Source organism: Arvicanthis niloticus, chromosome 7, assembly GCF_011762505.2.
Source record: "Arvicanthis niloticus isolate mArvNil1 chromosome 7, mArvNil1.pat.X, whole genome shotgun sequence".
In the NCBI taxonomy this organism is placed as follows: Eukaryota; Metazoa; Chordata; class Mammalia; order Rodentia; family Muridae; genus Arvicanthis; species Arvicanthis niloticus.
This window is the reverse complement of record NC_047664.1, coordinates 73,902,545-73,928,131: the sequence shown is the minus strand read 5'-3', so window position 1 is coordinate 73,928,131 and position 25,587 is coordinate 73,902,545. Positions and strand designations below refer to the sequence as shown.

General features: G+C 42.7%; 1 protein-coding gene across 10 annotated transcripts in view; it reads left to right on the top strand.

Moving 5' to 3' along the window:
* Positions 1 to 25,587, top strand: part of Fryl (FRY like transcription coactivator) — a 233,405-nt gene that overhangs the window by 121,628 nt on the left and 86,190 nt on the right. For 7 of the 10 annotated variants that reach the window (XM_076938636.1, XM_076938637.1, XM_076938632.1 and 4 more), the window contains 11 exons: positions 2,113 to 2,166; positions 5,100 to 5,239; positions 5,985 to 6,081; positions 12,885 to 12,964; positions 13,846 to 13,926; positions 15,982 to 16,150; positions 16,403 to 16,495; positions 18,345 to 18,443; positions 19,626 to 19,727; positions 22,950 to 22,994; positions 25,420 to 25,523. In XM_076938636.1, coding sequence (XP_076794751.1) covers positions 2,113 to 2,166; positions 5,100 to 5,239; positions 5,985 to 6,081; positions 12,885 to 12,964; positions 13,846 to 13,926; positions 15,982 to 16,150; positions 16,403 to 16,495; positions 18,345 to 18,443; positions 19,626 to 19,727; positions 22,950 to 22,994; positions 25,420 to 25,523 — 1,064 coding nt within the window. The remainder of the gene's footprint in view (positions 1 to 2,112; positions 2,167 to 5,099; positions 5,240 to 5,984; positions 6,082 to 12,884; positions 12,965 to 13,845; positions 13,927 to 15,981; positions 16,151 to 16,402; positions 16,496 to 18,344; positions 18,444 to 19,625; positions 19,728 to 22,949; positions 22,995 to 25,419; positions 25,524 to 25,587) is intronic. The other 3 variants (XM_076938638.1, XM_076938635.1, XM_076938634.1) reach the window with 1 other exon arrangement.

Sequence of the window (25,587 nt, the reverse complement as noted above, 5' to 3'; positions counted from 1 at the left end):
TCTGGATTTCCCTTGTAGTCGGCTCTTACACCCTAAGCTAGTGCCTAGCTATAATCTTAAATCTTGTACTCTTCTGTGCCCCGACCCATGTGTGTCCTCATAATCATTTGCTGGAAACAGCAAATAGGCATAAGCCAGTCTTATAAATGAATATCCATCGTAAACACTGAACATGGCATACGGCTGTTGCTTGATAAACAAGGATGTCTGTAACGCTGTCTGTTATTTTGGGCAATTGGGGTCAGTTGGAGTCAGGAACTTAATCCCTTGTAAAACTCTGTTAAAGACTTCTGTAGAGTCTCCCTCGTCCCTTCCTCATGTGATGCTGTCTGATCCGTTCAACAAGTACAGAGTGGAGCCCTTTGTTAAGAACACTCACAGTCACACACAGATACAGCAGAACACAGACAAACATAGAGTCACAAGGCAGCCCTCAGGCGGGCAGATTCACTCAGACAGCAGGCAGACCCGTGATGGAAGACACAGGGAGAGGAAGGAAGAAAATTCAAATCTGGGTTCGCTGGCGGTCGAATGACAGCAATGGGGTGTGTTTTGATTCTTCGGTGTGACACCGATACATTATTGGAGACTGAGTTTGTTAATGTGTTCAATAATGTGTACATTGTCAAGATACAGACAATTTAACCAATCCTCCACATCCCTAAGATTTATCATTTTCATTGACATGTGTCTATGTGTAGGCATGTGTGTGTGAGTGCAGGCACTCACAGAGGCTGGAGACATCCCCTGGGGGGAGAGTCACAGAAGGCTGATCATCTGATCATCTTAGTGTTCACTCTGGTCTCTGTGGGCCCCTGTGCTCATACGCACAGACACATGATTAAAACAAAATGAATCTGCGTTTTTAAAAAGAGTGCAAAATACCTGCGCCTCCGTTGCTCCCCCTTGAACAGGGAGTTGTGTGCTGAGGAGAAGTGACTTAGCCGTGTGTGTACACCTAAGTAATGATGGGGGTGTGGGGGTAGAGAGGATAAACTCGCTTTCTAGAGCAGTGGTTTCCAGGCAGCCTACCCACTCCCATCTCCTCTAAACAATTTCAGTGCATAGAGAGAGCTGGAAAATCCCCCCTCTCCACCTTAAAGTAGCACTTAATATTATATTGTGTATTTGTTTGGTTTTCAAATGAAAAAAGCAAAGCCCAGAGATCTCGAGGCCTCCAGCTGGCTTCCAAATCAAGCCTCCTGGCCTCATAGGCCAGGCTACCTCACTGTGTGAGGATACTATTCATAAGCACTTGGTTCCCGCCCCCTCTTTTTTGAGACAAGGTCTCACTTTGTACTTCATAACCCACACACTAGCCTGGAGCCAGAGTCTGTCTGTCTGTCTGTCTGTCTGTCTGTCTGTCTATCTATCTATCTATCTATCTATCTATCTGTTTACACACACACATATATGCACATACACACACATAAATATACACATATGCACGCACACACACACACACACACACACACACACACACACACACACACACATACACGTATGTATAGTCCCAGTTGGCCCCAAACTCCCTCCAGCTTCAGCTTTCCCAGTGGTAGATTACAGGCATGAGCTGTCCCACCTGGAAAATGATCTTTCTTTACCTTCCTGGCCAACTTACTTGGCTCCTTGTTTCTCTCTGTCTCTCTCTGTCTCTGTCTCTGTCTCTGTCTCTCTCTCTCTCTCTCTCTCTCTCTCTCTCGTACTGGTACCCAGGGCCTCACACATAGTAGTTCTACCACACTCTGCTGTATCCCCAACCTAGTCAACACTGGTTAAACAAATGAGCAAACCAATAAAGGCATCATAATAACATTCTGAACTTGAATCTAAACAGGTCCTTTGTTGAACTTTAATTTCTTAATCTAAGAATCGTTATTGATAGAGCCATTCTATTTAGAGAGTGGCTGGGAAGTCCCTTGCATGGGAGTAGTTGAATCCTATGTTGTGATGAGGGGGAGGGGGAGGCTTACCTTTCTTTAAAGCAACCTGTGAAAAAAATGGAACAAAGGCAAAATGGACTGTAAGTCTAAACTGCTGACTGCACATGGCGGTCCTCTAATGTTTTATATTTAAGCTGTATTTTCATTATTATTATTATTATTATTATAGGAAAAGCTGTTATCCAGATCTCTTCAGAGGGGTGAAGATCTGCAGTTTGACCAGGTACTGTAATTGGGGGGAACAGTCTTTCTTTGAAGAACTATGTCTGTCTTTGAAGAACTAGAATAATCTAGTTCACACATGTCCACCATTGAGAAAGTCCTGTCTATTCCTGCATGGTAGACTCTTCCTCACGGAGCAATGAGCGCACTTAATTTTTGCTTAGTCAGCACTTTAAGTCTCTCTCTCTCTCTCTCTCTCTCTCTCTCTCTCTCTCTTTCTCTCTCTGTCCCTCCCCCCCACCCCACCCCTTTTTTTGCTTTTCATTGCTAATGTTTTTAATACACTTTGGTGAGTTTTCCCAATAAAGATAAAGGAAGTTAACTAAATTCCTTTATCTCATTCTTTGTACCAGTTTGTTTCTACTATTCATTCATTCATTCATTCATTCATTCATTCATTCAAGACAGGGTCTCACTGTGCAGGCCAGATAGTCCTCGAACTCTCAGCCATCCAACTATCTCTGCTTTCCAGACACTGGGATTTCAGATGTGCTCCACCATTTCTAGCCCCAGAATCTAAAATTTTTACATTATGTTACCTTACTTTTTAACAATTTAACATTACTTTTAACTGCCAGCACAATTTTCACCCGTTGGAGTTCTTGGAAACCCGTGTATAGAATTTCAACATCTAAAATCTGTTCTTTTTGTTAATTTTTTCCCTTTGCTGAGATTAAAAGTTGGGTCACACTCCTTTGTATCATAACCATTATATTGCATAATGATTATTTAAAGCAGCAGTCTGGTGTCACTAATATTTATGGGCCTGTTTATTCAAAATACTGACTCTATATAATGGTGAGCATGGCTGCCTTCCAGAACACTGTGTCTAGGAAAAGGAAGAGAATGCTCATATTAGATGAGCCAGTCAGATAAAGCAGACTGCGTAAGACTACTGGCTCATCCGAAGCCCGTGCTGCTGGATCTGGCTAGTTCAAGTTCTGCAGTAGAGCACCGGCGTTTACACCCCACTGTCTAGAGCCAGCCATCTGCATGCGCCGAGTGGGTAGACACTGGTCTACAAAGAAACCACAGGCAGGAAGGCAACTCCCAGTTACTCAGTTCTTTTCAAGGGCTTCTCCACTACAGAAGTAATGAGAGTGTCCCAGCAGGGATTGAACTCTGACTCAATGCCATTCTCAGAAAGTTTTCCTTTTTTTTTTTTTTTTTTTTTTTTTTTTTTTTTAATGTAAATGGTCATTTAAAACTGCAAGTGGGTGCTAAGTGGTTTGCTCACAGAAAAATGCATTGTGTTGTATGAATTGTTTTATATGTTTAGCAGAGCAGACAATGTTTTATTCTTCTTTCCTAGATACTAAATGAAGTTTTGTTTGAGGCACAATATTCATTTTCGTAAAGTGTAATTTTTAAATACATTGAACAAATACAACTAAGATCTTGTTTTGAATTTCCAATGTTACAAAGTGTATCCAGTTAGACTAATCAATAATAAATTGTGGCCAAAGAAATTAGAAATCACGAAGAAGCCTACAAGGTCTAAATGACGAGACTGAGCCCTGGAATTAGTATTTTCTTTTCCTAGATGAACTTAATTTTGAAGTTTATAAAGAGTCTGAAACACCATGGAATTAACTTGATTTCTAGAGATATCAATTTATCTTCATTAAAAGATACTTCCTGTGGTCATAGAACTGAACAAAGCCCCTGACAATTCTGCAGCCTGCGTGTTTTTAGATAAGTCAGCAAAGTTCCATGGAGCATTGGCTGGATGCTGTTGTAATTTTAGAGGCAGTGGATGAATCAGCCATAGAAATGACCTGGAGGAGAGGACATTTTCTTGGAATCCTTGATAATATATAACCATGGGGCTACTCATTATAACTAGTCTAGGAAAGTTGGGTTTATTCCAAAAAGGAATCATATTGTTATTTATCTTGAATTTGGTGTTAGCTTTCTGTTGCTGTGACAAAGTACCTGAGGTAATTAACTCGGTGGAAGAAAGGTTTGTTTTGGCTCAAGGTGCCAGAGGTTAGTTTATGGACACTTGATCACATTGCATCCTGCCTGTGGAGGCGCAGTACATGCTGGTAGTGGCTAGCTATGGCTAGTAAGTAAAGAGAGAAACAGGAGGGAGCTAGATTCCCAACATTCCCTTCAAGGGACTGCCCCCAGGTGACCCACTTTCTGCCAGGAGGCTCCACCTGTCAAAAGTACCGAAATTTCCAATACCAGCACCAGCCAGACACACAAGCCTTCAGGACATTGCAGATGCAAACCAGTGAGTTCAGACAGCATCAGGGATGCACTGCATCTTAAGACTCCTCCACCCTTCACTTCATTATGCCATCTCTGTGTCACTAGAAGTTTGTTTTTGATATGGCTCCACCATGTGGCTAGTAGAGTAACTACAGTTCCCCTATGTCACAGGAACATGGCAGGATGGAGCCTTCCCCTCACAGGACTGCATCCTCACATGATGTAGTCTTCTTAGTCTTTAGAAACTCCCATCTGTTAGAAACCTGGTAACGTTCTGGAGTCTTGCTTGTAGAAACATCGGCAAGCTGTCGGGGCGATTTGAAGAAGGTGTCAGTAGGATGCTTATAAAAAAATACATAAATAAACAGAGGTTCACTCACTGCTCTTCAGAGATAGCCACGGATATAGTCAGGGGTGTAGTAGACAGACTTGATGTTACATACAAGTGGCGTGTGTGTGCTGGAAGATCACGAGCTACTAAGTAAAGTTTGGGATGATGTCTCATTGCGACTGAAGCCCAAGCTGATTTTATTTCATTACATAGCTAAAGCCTTGGGAGCCTTTAGCTCTCAGACACGTTTTTGTTTGTTTGTTTGTTTGTTTGTTTTTTATCATTTACATTACCATCCCTCTGCATTTTCCTGGGGTGACTCATGGCATGGGAGGTTGCTGCCTGCCGCCATTTCTGTTGTTATACTCAGCTGTCTTGCCTTTCAGTTGGTAAGTTCCATGAGCTCCGTAGCCGAGCACTGTCTCCCTTCCTTACTCCGAACCTTGTTTGACTGGTACCGACGCCAGAATGGGACCGACGATGAATCCTACGGCTACAGGCCTAGGTCTAGCACAAAGTCTAAGGGGTGAGTGGCTTATCTAACCGTCTTTCCTGGATGTGAGGCACTTGTGGTCGATGGGTGACTGACAGTGTTATCAAGCCAAGATTGTGTCACTTGGCTACTGAGCACGGATTACTTTATTTAGAGACAAGGTAGATAGAGTTTCTGCCCATGTGTGGTAAGAATGAAGGAGTTCATGCTTAAACTTTAGTGATCTACTTTATCAGGTGAGGGTACCTGTCATAGGCCATTTGTTTGAGGCTCAGAGGCTTAGTGATGTCCTCCGATGCACTGTATGTAAAGTTCCACCTTAGATGTGTGAGAAAGTTACCTCATGTTGCGATTTTATCTAGAAACGTTAGTTCTTTTGTTTAGTTCATAGAATTTTTTTTTTTTTAAGCTACCAATAAATTATGAAGCCACGCTAGGTTTTCTGGAGGAAAATGGAAGTACTTTTCTTTCTCTTGCCAATTCTTCTACATTAGGCTTATTTCTAATAGATGGAACAGTGAAGTGTATGTTGTATGTATACGTAGCTAATGTCAAAAAACAACAGAACATGCCATGCATGCAGTGGGGTACTAGAGCAAAGTCCCTATCCCAGTTGGTGCTAAGTGGGTATACCCCCACTCCCTCCCTCACACTCACACACTCACACTCACTTGTGCTAAGGAGGAACACAGAAAATCATACAAACTAACCACTATACGACAGTCATTTTGGAACTCGGGAGTCTCCACTCAGTTCTCACTTTGGATTCTTGTTTCAGAGATGAGCAGCACCGTGAGAGAGATTACCTCCTGGAGCGGCGGGATTTAGCTGTCGACTTCATTTTCTGTTTAGTTTTGGTAGAAGTTCTAAAGCAGGTAAGTGCCTCCGAGCCTGAATCTCCGAGCCTGAATCCCCACTGTCTCCTGAGCCTTCCTGTTTCTGACGTCACTGAGGACCTTAGAGATCTCTGCCCCATGAGGTGATCAGATCGTTTAATTTAATCACACGTCCTTTCATTTCCCTGCACTTGCACAAGTTCTGCCCATTTCCCTGCACTTGCACAAGTTCTGCCTGAACTTGTCTGTCCCTAGTTAAGTGAAGGTAAATCTTTTTTTACCTTCACCTGCCGTCCAAGATGCAGAGTCGCGTTAGAAAGCCTGAGCTGAGAGGAACTGTGTTAACCAGGGACTTTGTGCTGTCTGCCTGCCTCTTGGCTACTTGATCCTTCTTACTCTCTCTTCCATGAGGTTGAAGTAAAGATTAAACAGCACCGGAAATGTCATTTGTTGAAAATGAATGAAGGTGTTGCATGCATACACATACTTGTATGAATTTGGAGGTTGTGTTTTAAGTTGGAAGTCTTTAAGACACACATTATTAAAGGATCATCTGTGTATTTCTAGCTATGGGCTGTGGTTAGAGAAGAAAATTAGAAAATTTAAAGGAGTTTCATTTTTGTTACTTAGTATGGGATGTAAAAGAATAGCAAATGCCAAATCTAACAGGAATTTGCAGTCTAGTTTGATTCAGTTAATATATTTGTGGATTATGGTGTTAATTTTTACAATGTATGTGAATGGACAGTTATTTGCAAAATAAAAAGCATAACAAATACGTAAATGAGATAAATGAGTTTCTCAAAAGTCAAAGGTGTCTCAGTATACACATTTTGTAAAGTTGGTTTCATTTGTTTTTTTGTTTTTTTTTTTAAAGTGGATCTGCTAATCAGATTTCTTCTGTGACTTGTGCTAACAGGGCAGGCAGATTAGGTTTCTCTGATTTTTTTTTTTTTTTTCTTTTTTGAGTGTGGCCAGGATGTCAAGATGCTAAAACGAAAGTTACTAGGGCAGGAGAGCTGAGGGGAGAAAGGGCCCTGGTCACTGGTGACCTTGACTGTACCTGGTGGCTGACTGCTCCTGTCTCTTCTGTGCTGACACTTCTGTGCTGACTTCTGTGGTCCTGTGATGGGCACCGATCCAACTCTCCATGGTGCGCCCTTGGCAGGACCCTGAGCTCACGAGTGATAGGGCAATGGCCATACACTCCTTTCTTACTGAAGTAATACTGGGTCCCCTTCTTCCAGACTGAGAAATTGCTGCCTCCTCACGGATATCTGTGATCCTAGTTCACTATAAAGAAAGTTTTTCTCCTTTGCATCCCATGCAGCTCTCCAGTTGGTCCCTGTCTTGTTGTCATCGTTGTTGTTGTTGTTTTGGTTTTCCAGCCCATATGTTACCTGTACTTGAACTGACTTCAGAGCTTCAACCCATAGCCAACCTGTGTGTGTATGTGGGGGGTGGGGGGGTAGGTATCGGCCCCTGCCAGTATCCTACAGTCTCGCCCCCTTTTCTCAGAGTTGCAAGCCTCTTGCCTCAGCTTCTATAATTCATATAGCCCTCTGAACCCAGGACAACATCATCACCAAGACGTATAGGCCTTCTAGAAGTTTTTCTGGTCGTCTTGTTTTTTTCAAGATCTCTGCACAAGGCCTGGCTGACTCGTACCTCAGGGGACTCGGGTGTGAGACGAGGCGCTGCCTCTGATAAGGATCCAGGTTCTGCTGCCACATTGTTCTCCCAGCAGCTCCCTTCCCTCATCCTTTACTTTCACCTCATTCCAGAGTTCAGATGCACCCAAACAGCAGCCAGTCACTGCGGACACGTATAAACTTCTTCCAAAACTCTTTGTGGGGACTCTTCTGCACAAAAAAGGCAAAGTTGTTTTTGTTTCTTAAATTAGTTTCTCTAAACCTATAGAAAATGAAGTTTAAAAAAAATCAATAGAGGTTTCTAAAATATGGTGACAAACTAACCCAAATTTCTTATGTCAAAATGACGTAGAGCTTCATAGATCTCCAGAGTAATTGATTTAATATGTCTTCCATTTGCTGGGACCTTTGCTTCTGTCATGCAAACAGGTCCTCATTAGGCTGTGACTCTGTCATGCTGTCGCAGGTGGATGTGCGTAGGACACTAGAGTATCTGCACAGAGCTCCTTGTTGAAAGGGGATAACTATCCTGTTGAAGAGGGATAACTACTCACTTAGTTCCTGCCCTTATAGTATAAATGATCTCTCCCTGGGTAATGGTTATGCATTTGCTTCTACTTCCTCATGCATGAAGGATTCTGTAATCTCTGAGCCAGCTGATCATTGTCATTGTTGGGTGGTGGCCAAGGCACATACTAATGTCCCAGCTGTCTGTCTTGTTTGCTGGGGCACTCAGGCTGAATTGCTTTCCACTAGCCTTTTGTCCTCTGTGTAAAAGGGTAGGCATTATATACTTTTGTTGCATCACGAGAACTGAACTCAGTAGCACTTGGTTAATGGGAGATTCCCAGGCAGTGCTCTCTGCGGTCTTCATGTTACAGATAAAGAAAAGCCCTCAGCTGTAGTGCTTCAGTGACAGCTATGCGGTAGTTCCTTTGTTTTTAAATTTGCAAGTTCTCCTTTTTATAAGAAGAAGTTATTATTTTTTTTTTTACCATATGAAATTAAGTGAAAATGGCCAGTCTCTTTTCAAATTAAAGTTATCCTTGTAACAAGTTAGTATAAAAATTGACTTAATTTAAAAATGAAACCAAATAGCATTAACTCACCAATGGAACAAAACTGACTCAAGATTTTAAAAATATATTAAAGAAAAGCAGGTAAAGGGGCTGGGTAGATGGCTCAGGGCAACGTGCCTGCTGTGTAGCCACGAGGACCTGAGTTCAGATCCCTAGTGTCCATTGAAAAACTGGGTGTGGGGGCAAGCATGCCTGACCCCAGTGCCACACCGTGGGTATGACAGGAGAAGGGGGCAAGCATGCCTGACCCCAGTGCTGCACCATGGGTATGACAGGAGAAGGGGGCAAGCATGCCTGACCCCAGTGCCGCATCGTGGGTATGACAGGAGATGCTGTGGAGCTCAACAGCCTGTCAATTTAGTAGAACTGATGCATCCGAGTTGATTGAGGGACCTGTCTCAAGGGTGCTGGAGAAGGGACTGAGGAAGCTATCCCACGTGAACAGGTGTACCCCGTGCCCCCACATACACCAAAGCACACACACCACACAATAATAATAGTGATAATTAAAAATAGCCAAGCTCCATGAACACACACGTTCAAAAGAACAGGGTATGGTAAAGGATGGCTTAGGCTGTAGTGCTGTTATCCAGGCTTTTAGATGCCGGACAGAAGGCCCCGGGGCACTTTGGGTTTTAGATGTTCATTGAGGCAGTGAGCCGGGTGAGAAACTCTGCTGTAGGCAGACGCTGGGCACCTTGAGATACACAGCGCCACGTGAGATGCTAGTGGGTAGCCCTGAGCAAGGCCTGTGGCACTAGGCTTATCATGCTGGGGAAGGCAGGGTGGGTTTACACTCCATCTGTGTTCCCCATACATCACTGTGAGGAAATGAACACAGTCACCTTGGTCAGGAGGGAGCCTCATGAGTACTGCCATATCAGTGTGATTGTGTGGTAAGATGTGACAGGAAGATAAAATTCCATGGGCTAGCCACTGGAGTAAAGGGTGGGTGTTATGTGGCGCCCACTGCAACCACCCTTCTGTATGTTCAAGCGGAACCATCAGATGCAAAAAAAAAAAAAACTTGATCCTAAAACTGAGGAGGCTGTTACCCACAGGAGTAGAGCCATTTTCTGTCTGAGCCAGTAGATCCCGCTCCAGATTCCAGCCACCCATCCACATTGTTTCCACTCTTGAATGAGCGTTGAGAGACGGCTGTGACCACATTCAGCTCTGGAAGTAAAATCCTAGATGTTAAGTCTTCTGCCATAAACTTCAATACGGTCTTTATCCGTTCTTCCTGTATCTGTCTTTCTCTTCTGGCTTTAAGTAAGATCAGACCAGGTATTCTGTCCACATTTGTTTCATCGTTTAAATAGTTTTTGTATTTTAGAAACTGGGGACATAGAATATTCTAGAGAAACACCAACCCCAGAAGTTCATGTATAAAGCCTGTTGTAATTGGAATAAATAGTACAGTCATCGAGAGACCGCTGCAGAGGGCATGTTGAAAATGCTGATCACGGTGGTCTAGGGTAGGGTGACAGAGAACTCTGAGTGGCCAGGAGCTGTCCCGGCTGAGAATTCCGGAGTATCTAACGCAAACACGGAGCATCTGGGAGAAGTCACAGGTTTAGGGTACCTTGCATTTCACACCACACGCCATTGTGAGGAGGTGGGTGTGAGAAAACCAGAGCCCTTTATCCCCCACAAGTCAAGTCCCTCAAACTGTAGAGTGACATTATTTTGAGGTCACAGACATCTGGGCCTGGCCTGCACCACGACCATTGTGAGTGGCGAATTGAATCCTGGGAGTCGAGCCTGCCCTTCAAGGACATGTTGTTTTATAGTCAAAGTTCGCTGTGTTACCTTGTGGCAGCTGTCTGCTCGGGTTAGTTAGATAATGGTGTTAGTGACCTGATGGATCAAGGCTTACACGGCAGAGCAGTGATTCCCACAATTCCCTTCTTCCTTTGGGGGCTCTGCTGTATACACTGTTGACCCAGTAGAGAAGACTCGATCTGGGGGAATGGAAGAGCCATGCCATCTGCCTCTTACCGCCCTCTCCCTCAACATGGCCTCCAGTGTTTCCATCCTACTGTCTCTTCAGCTGCACTTTGTTTCCAGAAGGGGGGTTGCCCTCCCTGCCCTTAGAGAAAGGTGGAAAGGGCGAGTGGACAAGAGTGCATCTCTATCTGTAGCACCCCAAGGTGTGCATGCTCTCATGGCTGGAGAGTATGGATTTTAAGCCACATGTGTCCTATAGAGGAAGTGGAAACTCAAGATTACATAGCAAGAAGACAAACTTGGGCTTGAATAGTGTCACTTGGCACTGTCCCACCATCATAACAGCCGCCCTCTTCATTGAGCCTCAGCAACTGTTTGCCTCAGAGACCTAAAATCGGGTCTGTAGACTGTCGATGACCCGCCCTCCACCCCCCCAAGGAGGGTGTGGAGAGTGTCCCAGGAAGCTCATCTGAGAGCCCAGCCCCTCCCTCCACACCTCCCAGACAACTGCATAGATTTCCACCACGGCTGCCAGTAGCCTGGTGGTTCTGAGAGATGGAGGAGATGGAGGAGATGGAGAAGATGGAGGAGATGGAGGAGATGGAGGAGATGGAGGGTGGGCATCTATCCAGCTATGTGGGCGTTGTCATCCAAGTCCACCTTAGTAATACCATTCTAATATATAGGTACTGTCAACAGTTTTACAAAAACTGCTCTGTGGTTTTGTTTCTCTTCACATTGGACTGGAGTGGGATTAGTCATGATTCTACTTAAGATAGACAGTTAGCCTTGATGTCTGTGTTTGTCGGTTTTAAATGTCTGTTTACATGTGAGCCCACCGCTGACTTTGCCAACTATAATTTAAGCCTAATTTACATGGATTTCAAGTCCTGTCCTTTGCTGCCCTCCTTCCTGACTACTCTGCTATTTTTTATAACAGTTTTTAATTTAAAAAAATGTTGTATATGTGTTTCAGTAACGGTGTTTCTCTTGATTTTGAATATTCTTTTAACATAATAACACTGTTTTTTATCATCTGGTACTTACCTTTGCACTCATAATTAGTTACTGAGATTAGCCAGTGTAGCTGTTGCTGTAGTTTTAGGCATGTAATTGTTAACTGTGGAAAAGTGAGCTGAAGAGATGGCTCAGGGGTTAAGAGCTCTTCCTGTTCTTGGAGAGGACCAGCACTGGATTTCCAGCACTGATGTTGGGCAGCTCACAACTGCCTGGAATTCCAGCGCAGGGGACCCTGCACTGCTGACTTCCATGGGAATGTGCACTCACCCACGTACAGACACGTAACTGAAAAGCACATAAATAAATCTTTTCCCAAAGCAGAGGCAGTGTTTTATTCTGTTGTAGTTTTAGTAACTGGGAGACCTACAGATTAAGTTGATGAAAGACAGATTGACAGGTAAGAGGCTCCTCTGTGTCTGCACATGGAGGCCTTTATAAGAAAGAAATAGAGGTGGAGAAAGGGCCTGACAAAAGTCTGCAAGCCATTTTTACCAAGAGCCATTGACTTGTAATGTAAAAGAAATGGATTTCAGATTTCTAGAGGCGGTACAGAATGGGAAGGAAAGTATACACAGGAGAGCATTAGTGTCAGCTAGCAGCTATTTAATAAAACCTATTTATACAGCCCCATCTCTGTACTGACATCCTGTCTCCCATAATAATGTGTCTTCTTCCTGCTTCGGAAGGCTTTCACACCTCGTCAGGGGTGAAATCCTCCAGAGAGTGAAACTCACACCCTGGCTGTAGACAGCTCAGAAGAGAGAGCTTTACTTCACTTTACATCTGTCTCTCATCTGCCTTGAGCTTAAAATAATCTGCACCTCACGATGCACAGGCGAGCGGGTAGCATGCTGTGATGTCTTTGCTTGCGTACGTGCAGTGTGGATAGTGCCCCCGGCCCCACCAGCCGTGCACAGGAAGCCTGGCTGCTAACATAATCTTTCCGAGTTGCTCTTGTCAGGCTTAATGCTCTCCCATCAGGTGTAAAATAGCAGCATGTGCATTTTCCTTGAAGTACTTCTAAAATGTTTATTGCCTCAGGAATAGATTATTGATAACATTGAAATGCTAAGATGATTCATAAAAGTCTACTGTGCTACAGAAGCCTTCCTGACACCATGTTTCTTTCTTTAAATTCTAGATTCCTGTTCACCCCGTGCCCGACCCCTTAGTTCATGAGGTTCTAAACCTAGCTTTTAAGCACTTTAAACACAAGGAAGGGTAAGTGTAACTCACTTCAGGTCATTGCTTTCCTTCAGTCCAGATTCAGGCTATTTAAGTGAAAATGGAAAGCTCTTATGGTCGCTGTGTTGACTAGACTGGCCTTGAACTCTTGATCCTTTGGCCTCGGATGCCCCAAGGCTGGAACGGCAAGTGTGGGTTACCATGCCTGACTCCCAAGTTTGAATCTTATAATGAATTCAAAGCAATCGTCTCCCAATTGTTTTTAGTCTTTCTCGAATATGGGAAAATTTCTATAAAAAAAAAATAATAATTGATGGCACTGTGGATTGGGTTCATAAGAATAAAAAAGTTAGGGGCTGGTGAGATAAATCAGTGGTTACGAGAACTGACTGCTCTTCCAGAGGTCATGAGTTCAATTCCCAGCAACCACATGGTGGCTCACAACCATTCATAATGACCAACCTTTGGGCCTGAGAGCAGGCCCAACTCGGGTGAGAGGGAGAAGGGAAGGGGGAAAAAAGAATGAGGAAGTTACATTTCATGGCCAGTTAAAATGTATACAGAAGGAAATTCATGGAGTTTTTATCCTATAAGTAAGTGTTTAGCCAAGGAGTTATAAAACTCTGATAAGGAATTTTATTATTGATTTCTTTCTTTTTCTTCCTCTTTCTGGTTTAGTTTAGTTTAGTTTAGTTTACTTTGCTTTGGAGACAGGTTTTCACTCTGTAGCCCAGGATGGCCTGGACCTCAACTATGTTGTTTGTGTTAGCCTCAGACTGCTTGTCATCCTCCTGCCTCAGCTTCCCAGGGCCTAGGGTTACGGGTGTGAGCCACCACACCAGGTTTTCTGATAAGGAATTTGAATTGTATCAAGAGAGAACACATACTAAAACACCTCGTTCGCTCTGTTGTTTCAGATATTCAGGGACCAACACGGGGAACGTTCACGTCATTGCGGACTTGTACGCCGAGGTGATCGGTGTGCTTGCCCAGTCAAAGTAAGCAGCGGAAACCTGTCTGTGCTTTCCAGTGGTTTGTTCTTGATGGAGCCACGCTGAGGATGTCACAGCTGCCCTTTTGGTCCCCAAATTGTCAGTGAAACTTGTGGCAGCCTTGCTTATGCAATGTCCATTCCTGAACCGTGCAGCCTGCACTTATTTGTTTCCAGCCTTTGTATACGTCTGCGTCAAGTCAGAAGTTGTCCAGAAGAGTCCCGGCATTACTTCAACCCCAGTTTAAGAATTCTATGAGAAGTGGTTTTTTTTTTTTTTTAAAGAAAGAAATCATTTAGAGCTTTGAGTGAAGCTAATTAATTTTATTGCTTTCTAGTTGACTGCTTTTATTTCTTAGGCTGCACGGGAGTGAATTCTGATCGTCTTGTTTTCAGTAGCTAGCAAGGATAGCAAGGAAAGAAAGATAAAATGCGCTGGACTCCTTCAGCGCAGCCGAGTGCTTCGGGGGTACATTCACAGGGCAGCACTGAACTGTCTCCTGTGGACTGTAACTTTAGGGTCTGTGCTTGCTCCCCAAACTGGAAGCCTTTGAGTTTGCTTTTGTTGCTCCTGGGAAGTGTGTTAGGAGAGAACAGTATCAGTTTGTGTGTTTAACTGGATGGGGTTTTAAGAGTCTTCGGTCCTGAATCACCACATAGCAACCACTGTAAATTCTTAAAAGCCAAGCTCAATTGTCATCAGCATAAAGCAGTTTGTAATATTCAGTAATATATATTATTTAGTACATTTTGATTTTTATTTTTACCAGAGAACCTTTGTATAGGGTCTCACTGTAAGACTTAGAATGTAGTTTCAAGCATTTTAAGTGGCCAAGCCTCCCTCCCCATAATAGCACCTTAATGTCATGTTCCACTTAGCCCACAATGACTCTGAAGCTCAGGTGAAGGGACACAAAGTCATAGGTATAAGGAATGATTGATTTGTCTTCACATCATAATTCCTGGGGTTTATAAAAAATAAAAATTTGTCTCCATCTTAGAAACATCAACCAGAAATTCTAAATAATACAATACCAAGCTAGATGCAGGAAAATGCTAAGTCACTGGCCAAGGTAACTCTGCGTGGCAGGGATGGTAGAGTCTGAATGGCTGGGGAGTTTATGGTAGCAGCCTCATTCAAATGGGTTGTGAGAGAGAGAACGACAGCACTGTGGAGCAGCACTGCAGTGTCTCCACTCATGCGCAGAAGGAGAAGTGTGGAGGGATTCACACCACAGGAGACTCACACTCAGGGCACGCTCCTACCGAGGGGGAAGGGAGGCCAGTTGACAAAGGCTGAATCTTGTCTGTAACAGTTCTCTGATTGTAGTGATTTAAATTCAATCTCTGATCTGTCATTCCTATGGGTTTTTCAGCTATTGGTTTTTGCTTAGCTTTGTTTTTGAGACAGGGTCTCACTGTTGTACCCTAGGTTGACCTAGAACTTGCTGTACAGCCTAGATTGGCCTCAGCAATGCCCCTGTCCCAATCTCCGATGTGTTTTCAATACAACCAAAGAAATACTAGTCACACAGGTTGTTGATTTGAATTCAGGATTTTGCTCATACTTCACAAACCTGATCCTAGTGAGCAGAGCCTTTCCTCTGTGTCTCTGCACATGAGACACTAATTTTCAGTTATAATCAATACCCTATAATAGATTGGTCTCTTTGAATTAATTTGTAGTCCCTGATCTATTCCACAATGTAACTGTCATAGAAAATTTAGAAAAGGGCTTTAAATTTTGGAGACAATTTTAATCATATGGTGATTTGTGAGAACAATATTTAGTGTTATTTTATCATTAATAATAAACAGTAATGATATAAGAAAATATCCTCTATGATTTCTTCTTTCAAAGCCACTGGCCTTAAATCAAACCTAGAGTAATTAGCATAGTCACACTCCACTGAGAGTGTTTCCCTGGTCGTTTCGATTAGGGCAGAGAAAGGAGGTGTATGAGTTCTTTGGGATATATATGCTTTGATCTTGCCTTAAAGATCACTTGGGAAGTTAACGGTCTTTGTGATTCAAGTGCGTGATGTCTGTGCATGCATTAAAGGTTCCAGGCTGTAAGGAAGAAGTTCGTGACTGAGCTGAAAGAGCTGCGGCAGAAGGAGCAGAGCCCGCACGTGGTCCAGAGCGTCATCAGCTTGATCATGGGGATGAAGTTCTTCCGGGTGAAGATGTATCCCGTGGAAGACTTTGAAGCATCCTTTCAGTTCATGCAGGTGACAGTCATCCTCAGGGCCGGCAGCTACAGTTAGCCCAGAACTATCTGTTCTTGTTCCTTTAAGGACATTATTGCTGATTTATTTATTTATTTTAAAATTTCACATGTGATAACTCGCCTTGCTGTAGAGTGACTCTGTTCTAACTTAAGACCATCTTGCCCTTAGCTTTGTGATAAAATAAGCAAGTGTTGTTGAAAATGTGATTATTACGAATTCTTCAACCTCTTGTCATCCCTTTTTCCCTTCAAGGAATGCGCTCAGTATTTCTTAGAAGTAAAAGATAAGGATATAAAACATGCACTTGCTGGTTTATTTGTGGAGATTCTTATCCCCGTAGCCGCTGTAAGTATATACCTATATCTTCACACCATGCACCATATAAAAACCCCACTTCCCTTTCTTCCCTGAAAACTCTTGCAGGGCCCTGAGCCTGTGCCGGTCTCACTGGTCCCCTGCGCCCCCCACTCCTCAGAGGCCAGTTTGTTATGTTGACAGGCATAGATGACTTTGTGCATAGATTTCATAGGTTTTGATTATTTTTCAGTTATTATAGATGATAGGGCAAATCTAGCCTCCTTTTGTCTTGGGCAGATATGAAAGTTAATTGTATTTTATTCAAATTTCACTCTACTTAAAATTTTAGTGAACGGACTTATCTTCATGTTAGAGTGAAACTGCTCTGGCTTTCACTCTAACTCGTGGTCCGGTGGCCTGTACATTTGTATCAATTGCCTGACCTGCTCCTGTGCTGCTTTGGAAACACGCTTAGGAGAGGTGGGGTGGCTGGAAGATTGCTTGCTTGCTTGGTTGGTTTGTTTGGTTTTTTGAGACAGGGTTTCTCTGTGTATCCCTGGTTGTCCTGGAACTCACTCTGTAGACCAGGCTGGCCTCAAACTCATAGAGTTCCACCTGCCTCTGCCTCCCAAGTGCTGGGATTAAAGGCATGCATCACCACTGCCCGGCTAAGATTGGTTTTTAAAAAGAAGTTAAGATATTGGAAAATTAATGACAGTGGTTGGCACAGCTTTGAAATTTGTCTTTCCTTTTAGCTTACCCCACTAAATTAGGAAAGTTTTTTTTTTAAAAAAAAAATGGTTACAAGTAAAAGCTGTGAATTAAAGGTTTGCCAATGACACAGTCATTTCTCAGCCTTGTATTTAGTTCCATAAACTAGATTCACTTTATTAACAAACAGACAAGGCTGTCTTTATTTTTAAAAAGTCAGTCATCTGTTATCTGCGGTGACTTTTCCCTCAAGTCCATTCACTCTTGAGGATGTTGGGTAGAGCCTCTACCTAGGAATTTTGTAGGGACATGCTTCAACCCATAACTCCGGTCCTCTATGAAAGTGCTGCTGTTATCCTGGGACAGCTCGTATCTCAAATGACCTCCTTCTCCTCCGTGCCTGGCTGGCCTGTCTTCATTCCTTCATTGTATACTGCCTTCTATGTATCAGAGACGCGTCTGTGCATAGAGAATAGACACCAGCAAGGTAGGAAGTATTCTGTATGACTCTCAGGCTTATTTCTGGCATGCAAACACAGAATACACTTGGCTGCAGCACATGCAGGGTGTCATGTCCCAGCAGGCACTGCGAAGAACTTGCGTGGGCACACAGAAGGAAAGATTGGCTGAGGGGAGGGGGGTTGAACTCTTAAACAGAGTATGATTATGTAAGTCCCATCTTGAGAGAGACAACTGAGCAAACACTAACGGAGAAAGACATGCTCCATCTGGGGAAGGAGCATCTCCGACAGCCAGTACCGGTGCCCTGAGACTGTTGTGGAGGCAGCCGGGGAGATGCTGTAGCTTGTCCCATCTCCCAGAGGCAGAGCTGTAGGAGCTGAGGCTGGAAGGGTTAAGTAGGGTTCAATACATGAGCTGGGTTTAGCTTAGAGCTCACTTCCTCATAAGTGTCCATCCAAAGGCCCCGCTGGAGCACAGGCGGCTTGCCCTGCAGCACCCGCTCTGTGTTCTCACCTCCCATCTGCTCGCTCGCTCGCATCCTCTGCTTGTTCCTGCAGGCAGGGACCAGGTTTACTTTATAACATTTGGTTCATAAGACTTGTATGTAAATCTCAGTGAATCATTAACTTACCTCAGACTTCAGGCGGAGAGAGGCCTCCTAATGTTCATATGGTTTACAGGCAGTGACCATTTTTATCTCTGTTTGTCTTAACTCTTTCCCTAGGCTGTTAAAAATGAAGTCAATGTCCCCTGTTTGAAAAATTTTGTGGAGATGCTGTATCAGACTACATTTGAACTAAGTTCCAGAAAGAAGCATTCACTGGTACCGAGAAGTGTTTCAAACCTTCATGTTCCCCCGTTGGCTGTTGGGTGTTTTAGTAATCGATTTATGACCCCTGTAGAGATTGAAGAAGTGTAAAATGTGAACTTGTAAACTACCCAGGACAGGGCAGACTTTGCACATGTACTTTCTCCTTTCTCCTGTTCTATTTTAGATTTTCTACTTTTTATTATTACTTTTTATTATCAGAGAGAGAGAGAGACAGAGAGAGACAGAGAGAGAGAGAGCTAGTTGCCAGGCTGTTAGAGATGGGGAGGGAAGAGGGAAGAAGGGAAGGAGAAAGAGGAGGAAAAGAGAGGGGGGATAGAGGAGGGCAGGGGAGAGAGGGTGAGATGGGAGAGTGTTTATTGAGTAACTGTGAGACTGAGCACTGTCTCGAGGATGGCCAGTCTAGTTTCACTGCTCTGTGTTTAATGGGTCCTCCAGACTTCTGCCCAGTGTTCACCTGTCTTGACAGGTGTCTTAAACTTAATATTGTTATATGTTGAATATAGTTTTATATGAAACTATAGCTTTATAAATTTTATACCATAAAATCATATTCAAAAGCATCACGTTTTAAGAACCACTCCTTGTGTCATTTCATCATTCCCATTCTGAAGCTGACAGCACTTTTTCCCCCAGTAAACCCATCCACTTCACACTGTTTCCCTGCAGTAAGGGAAAGTGTGGAGAACCGGTCAAATATTGACCGTCTACATTAAATAGACAATAATCATGAATCTTACTTGTGGCAGACATTGCCCTAAATGCTTCGAATTCTTTGGCACACTTGAAGCCTCACGCCTTAGACATTTGTGGTTATCGCTGGTCACTTCCCGAGTTTGGGAACTAAGCCCCTGTAGTCATGTGCTTGGCCATAGTCAGCTGGAACTCAAACGCCAGGCTGACCCCTGCTATGTTCAAGAGCACTGCTGTGGGGACAGGAGGAGAAGGAAGAACTTGTCCCAACTTGGGAGATGCTGGCTTAAGGGCTTGGTCTCGAGGAATGCGATCTTCCGCCATTCCTTGTTAGAGTATGAAATGGCGTTTCATATTGAAAATGGGGAAGCTGTATTAAAATGTCTTTAGTTTTTGTCTTTCAGAGCATAAATGAAGCCATCACTTAGGAGTTCCTTGCCTTTCTGTGAAGAATGTTAATTCTCCTTTTTCTCTCCCTCACAGGCTTTGTACCCACTAATTACCTGTCTTTTATGTGTCAGTCAGAAACAGTTTTTTTTAAATAACTGGCATATTTTCCTACAAAACTGTTTGTCACATTTAAAGGTAAGACACTGTTACATCTCTGACCTGTGGATACTGGGATGTGTTCATTTCTCTGTGTCCACTGAACAGTAAATAGCAAAACTTTGATTACTCTTGGTGCATTTGAATAATACATTTGAGATAGCCTCGTGTGCACTTTCCTTCTGTAGGGAATTGCGTATGGAAATTAATAACCCTTTACTTGAACATTTTATTTGTATTAAATGCAGAATTATATATTTTAAGGATCATCAAATCTTAGATTTAGTGATATTTACTTATGGATACAATTATTAAGAATTATAAATCAACTATTACTTAGTCTCATAAACCCTTCACGTATGTATTTTGTCTTCTGTGTTAAGAAAGTTCAGCGGTGTTGGCGGAAGCTGAGTATGCAAAAGCTTTGATGGTAAATTGTCACTAAACCCTCCATAGTGAGTGTGCACAGCCGGATGTGAACGCGGGGCGCCAGAGCGTGAGGAGTACTTGTTACTAACACCATCTGGCACGACCACACGTGTCCTTTCTGAGTGTCACCAACACAGTGGTGAGAGTCTGTAGAGAGACTTTCCTTCCCAGGATGCTCTGCACGCCTGGTCCTCATTTCTTCTTTGGCCAGGAACACTATCAGTGCCTAACATGAAAGGTGGGACTTTGCCTCACGATACTTCATCTGCCTGTCCCGTGAATACAGGGTTAGAGGAGTCCATTCAGATATTCACTTACAAGTCAGGGAAGTGTAATCGATTGGCATTTCCCTTCCTGTTCGTTGTCTGAGTTACACTGGAGACTGAGAGCCTGATGTTTTGACAGTAGGAAAACCAAGGTAGCGCTAGGTTAAATAAAGGTCTCAGGCCATGTGACTCAGTGTATTGTGAACAACAGGACTCATTTACCCTTCAAGACTAGTCCTCTGGGTAATCTTCGTATCTTCATGATTTTATATATTATCTTCAAGCCTGCTTTGACTTCATAGTAAGGTATATGGAAGCTGTAAGTCTTCAGGAAGCGTTTTTGTCTGTTTTTCCTTTTACACACACATTCATTTATATTATCCTCTCTCAGACAAGACTTGAAATACCCTCTCTGGTTATGAAAACCTCCAAGACTAGATCAAGTTGATTAAATTTTTTTTTTGTCTCACAACCAGGAAAGAAACGCTGCCAGGTGTTTACATGGTAACCGTTTCTGTCCTCATTCTGTTGAGTCACACAGATATAGGCACTAAGGGGAATGTGCCTTCTTCTTAGTCAATTTTCTTTCTTCTGGAATGCTTTTTAAGATGTGCGTTTACTGTTTCTGGGCATGACAGTTCATACTTTTCTGTTGCTTTGTTGGAGTTTCTTTATATCTTCATTTTCACCTAACATACTTACAATGCTTTCACGGTACCTTAATCCCTGCCCCTCCCCCCCCCTTTTTTTTGTCTTAAGGTTTCCATTTAAAATGCTATTTTCTTTGAACCCTTACCTCCTGTTAAATATTTCTGGCATATCGTCCATTTGAATAAATGGCTGCATCAATCTGCCAGGCCAAAGGAGATAAGGCCCACTCGGCATAGCATGAATATTTGGATTTCAGTTGTCTTGGCCATTAACCCTTAACTGACATGAAGGCTCTATTCAGCAGAAATTGTGTGACTTGGCTCCTGCTTGTTAAGCTTTTGATGACGTGGCAGCTGTGCTTAATTACGAAAGGAGGTTTAAACATCCTAAGGAATGCCATGCTAGTTAGGTGTGATAATGAGTTGTAGTTTATTTCTTCTATTTATTGGAAACTTTAATGAAAGGCCTTTTCTAATCAATTACCTGATTCAAGTGAATCTACTATTTTTTTTTTTAAAGCGTTTTCATTTAATTGCCAACACTCCTTCCTAGGATTCATTTTTCTAATGTCTACTGGATTGAATCTTGACATTTTCCCTGTAGCTGAGGCAGAAAGAGGAGAAATGATCTTAATGTAAGTCGCCAGTAGTGATGGACGTAGGTCTGCATCCACAGTCACCCCGACTTAGGAAGGATGGTCTCAACTTCCAGTCGGCCATACTCTCCTAGAATGTGCAGAAGGGATGCTTCAGCTTCTAAGGAAGCGTCTTGGCTGTGGTCCCGGGATATTAAGAGACTTTATGCTCCAGAGTCATATGAATTAAGTAGAGTGAATTTTCCAGGCCCTTACAGCTATTATATATACAGCTTTAAAAGAAAAACATTACCCTGCCAGGCTGAGGAGACAGCTCAGGGTAAGTAAAGAGCTGCAGGGTGATGGCCAGGATCAGGATTTCCAGGACCCATGTAGATGTGTGGGCACTGCAGCTTCCCTATAATCTACCACTTGGAAAGTGGAGACGGGATTGATCAGCAGGACAAACTGGTTGCCTAGACTAGAACAGCAGCTTCAGTCCAATTGAGAGACTCTGCCTGTCAGCTGGGTAATGTGGGATGTGGTGGAGGAAGATTCCAGAAGTCAGCCTCATGCCAACACACACACACACACACACACACACACACCCTCACCCTCATACATACTCATACCCCCACACACACACCCACACAAGCCTAACCCCCCACACACCCTTATACACACACAAGCACTCATATCTCACACACAGACACAGGCTAAGAACCCTTTTAAAGTTAATATGGCACATTTTTAATTTGGCAGTCACAGTAAAACGGGCTTTGCTGCTCTATGCTCACGTGTGAAAGAATGGTGCTTGCTTTCCACTGAGTAGTTTGTTTTTAAATCTTTGTACTCTTAACGAAAATATGGCAAATTTCCACCCCTGTATCATTAGTCAATTTAAGTTCAATTAGATTATGAATACCAATTTTAAAGTTTCTGAAGAATTACTAAGAGTCAGAGGAATGGAGTCGGGACCATGGAAGAATAACCCAGGGACTCAGCCGCAGTCATCAATACGTAGTGTCCTTCATTGGGATGGAATGTTGGGAGGAAAACTAGGTAAGGAGACAGGTTAGCTTTCTCCTAGCTTGAGTGTCATAGGCTCCAGGATACCCAAACTTTGGGATTGGTTTTGTTGGTTTTTTTTTTTTTTTTTTTTTTTTTTTTGTTTTCTTTTGTTTTGTTTCCTCAGCATTTCTGGCCACTGCCTTGGAAATGTCAAATTTCTTCTAAATAGAGGCCTTGGTGCGGAGCCGTCGTGTTCTGTGCTTATTTTCATCTAACATGCATGTGCTGCATCTCATGTTTATGTTTGCTGTCTCACGTTGCTTTATTTAGATGCCATCTAACAACAGTATCAGAAAACAAATAGAAACCCTGCAGGTGAGTTGTGTTGACGTCACCAAGTAAAGTATCGCTTTCTTTTCTTTAAGAGCGGCATTTGTTTTGTTTTGTTTTGTTTTGTCTTTGGTTTTTTTTTTCCCCCCCTTTGCCCATTGTTGCATTGCATGTCTCCAATATTTACTTCAACCTGCTTTTACTGTGTGTGGAAGAGTAGCCCAGAGAGGGTGCCCCCTTCAGGAGGTTGGCTGTCACTGCAGCCCCAAGAAGATGCACAGGAGAGATGTGGGTGATGGTGGCCGTGGCTGACTGTTCACAGTGTTTACTTTACACTATCCAACTATTCTAAATGAATATGTTAAAAAAAAAAAGTTGCAGTGAAATTAAGAAGTTGATAGCTTGGGTTTTCAACATGGTTTTGATGAATGAGTTTTTGAACCTTTATCCTTTTGGTTTGAGTTTTCTAACAAAGCAAATTTGTTTTTGTTTTTTTTTAAGTTCACATTAGAAAAAAGGGAGTGAGCACATCAAAATGGTTGCCGTAGGACTCAGACTTACCTGATGCGTCAGGCTTTGTAGAATACTTAAGTCCTCAGATTTTTATGTAACAATCAGATGAATCTGATTTGTATGAATTTTACGTAGAGAATTACACATCTTTGTTTAAGGCCTAGATCCATGTAGGATATTTCTCTCATTCTAACATGTATAGCAGAGTGAGTTAGTTAGTTTCTTTCTATCTTCCCCCTCCTCTCTTCTTGTCTCTCCTCCCTCTACCATGGACACGCTGTTGTCATTTATGTAGTGTTCTGCTTTCTGGGGCCTTCCACAAGTGTGTGTGGTCCATCACTGTGATGCACGCCCTCCAGAGGGCTTCCGGGGCCAGAAATGTCCTCTGTGCTCTCTCTCCCTCTCTCTCCCTCTCTCTCTCTCTCTCTCTCTCTCCTATCTCTCTCCTATCTCTCTATCTTTCTGTTTTCTTGCTGACATCATACTGTCATATCTGATATATGGTATTTAAATGGTAGGAAGGAAAGTAATATTTTATTGAAGACATTATTACAAAAAGTTGGTTACTGGGTTAGCAGCATTCACGGGTCACTTGTAACTTAGTCACTTCCGTAACAAACAGAAGAACACCCCAGGTGGAGCGTTTGACATTTTGGATCAACATGGATCCTGCCATGGAGCCATGGAATTGCTGTTGAGAGTATTCGGATTTTCCAGTCTCAATTCTGTCCAGTCTATGTAGATATGTGCACAACCTTGTGTGGTCTCAAGTGGATAAGTGTATTATCAAACATCCTCCATCCTTTTGATTTAAGTTATTTATAGCAGATGTCTGCTATTCTAAACCTTAAAACAAAACCGCTCAAGTAAACAGCATTTTTAAGAATTCTCGCTGGACATGGCTTTCTACAGCTTTACTCGCAGTACTTGGGGGACAGAGGCAAGTAGATCTCTGTGAGTTTGAGGCCAACCTGGTCTACATTGCTAGTTTGGAGCCAGCCTGATCCACATTGCTAGTTTGAGGCCAGGCAGGTGGGGCTATGAAGTGAGACTCTTCTTAAAGAATTCTTTGTTAGTTACTATATGTAATTGCTTAACAGTGTTAAAATCTTCTACAATGAATGTTTTAAAATACAGATTTTTTAGCAGTCAAACAGCAGATTAATATAATTTTCAAAATTTACACTCTCATTGCATGACTGTAGTTATGACAACAGCTAGCGTGACAAGAAAATTCACTGATAAAACAGGCTGACATAAAAAAGTTTTCTCATTGTAAATCATAAGGTAATTTAAGTAATCTTCTGCTTCTACATAAAAATTAGGACTAGTACAGTTAATGCTGAGTGAACACCCAGCGTGCTCCCAGCACTCTGTGACCTTTTGACCTGTGAGGTAGGTACCCTCTTTCCTCCAGATAAAGACAGGCTATCACAGAACATAGGAAGTGACAAAAGGACATCCAGGGCTTGAGTTTGGTCCTAGGGTTTCAGAACCGGGCACCCAAGGTCTCTCTTCTCTCACAGAAACGTGCTCACTAATGTCTGGTAGTATTTCACAGATTCATGTAACTAACACTATTTGGTATTTCAAACTTGATCTGCCTATGGATTGCAAATGAATTAAAGGGGAGTGGACTGTCGATTGTCAGTATTGTGGTATAAACCACTTATCAGGTAGTTCAATGCTATGTGTATCATTCTGAAATTCTTTGAAATATTGGCAGGATTCTAATATTCTATCTTATTTTAGAACATAATGAGGAGCTTGGCTGCTTTATCAATGGTCACTTTTGTGCCATGCATACTTAGCAAAACTAAATACAGACTGATTTAAACTTCTTAGACTGAACAGAACAGGGAGATGGGGTTAGCTGTCATCAGAGAATGTGTTTGATCTGAAATGTTTACTAGTGTTTTTAATACATTTATTCTTGTTTTCTTTTCTTTCTGCACAGAATAAAGACCCTAAAATGTCTCGAGTTGCACTGGAGTCTTTGTATAGACTGTTGTGGGTTTATGTAATTAGAATAAAATGTGAGAGCAATACTGTAACGCAAAGGTGAGTGCTGTATTTCTAAGTATATCTAAAATAAAGATGGCTCAGAGATGAAGTGTGTGCTTAG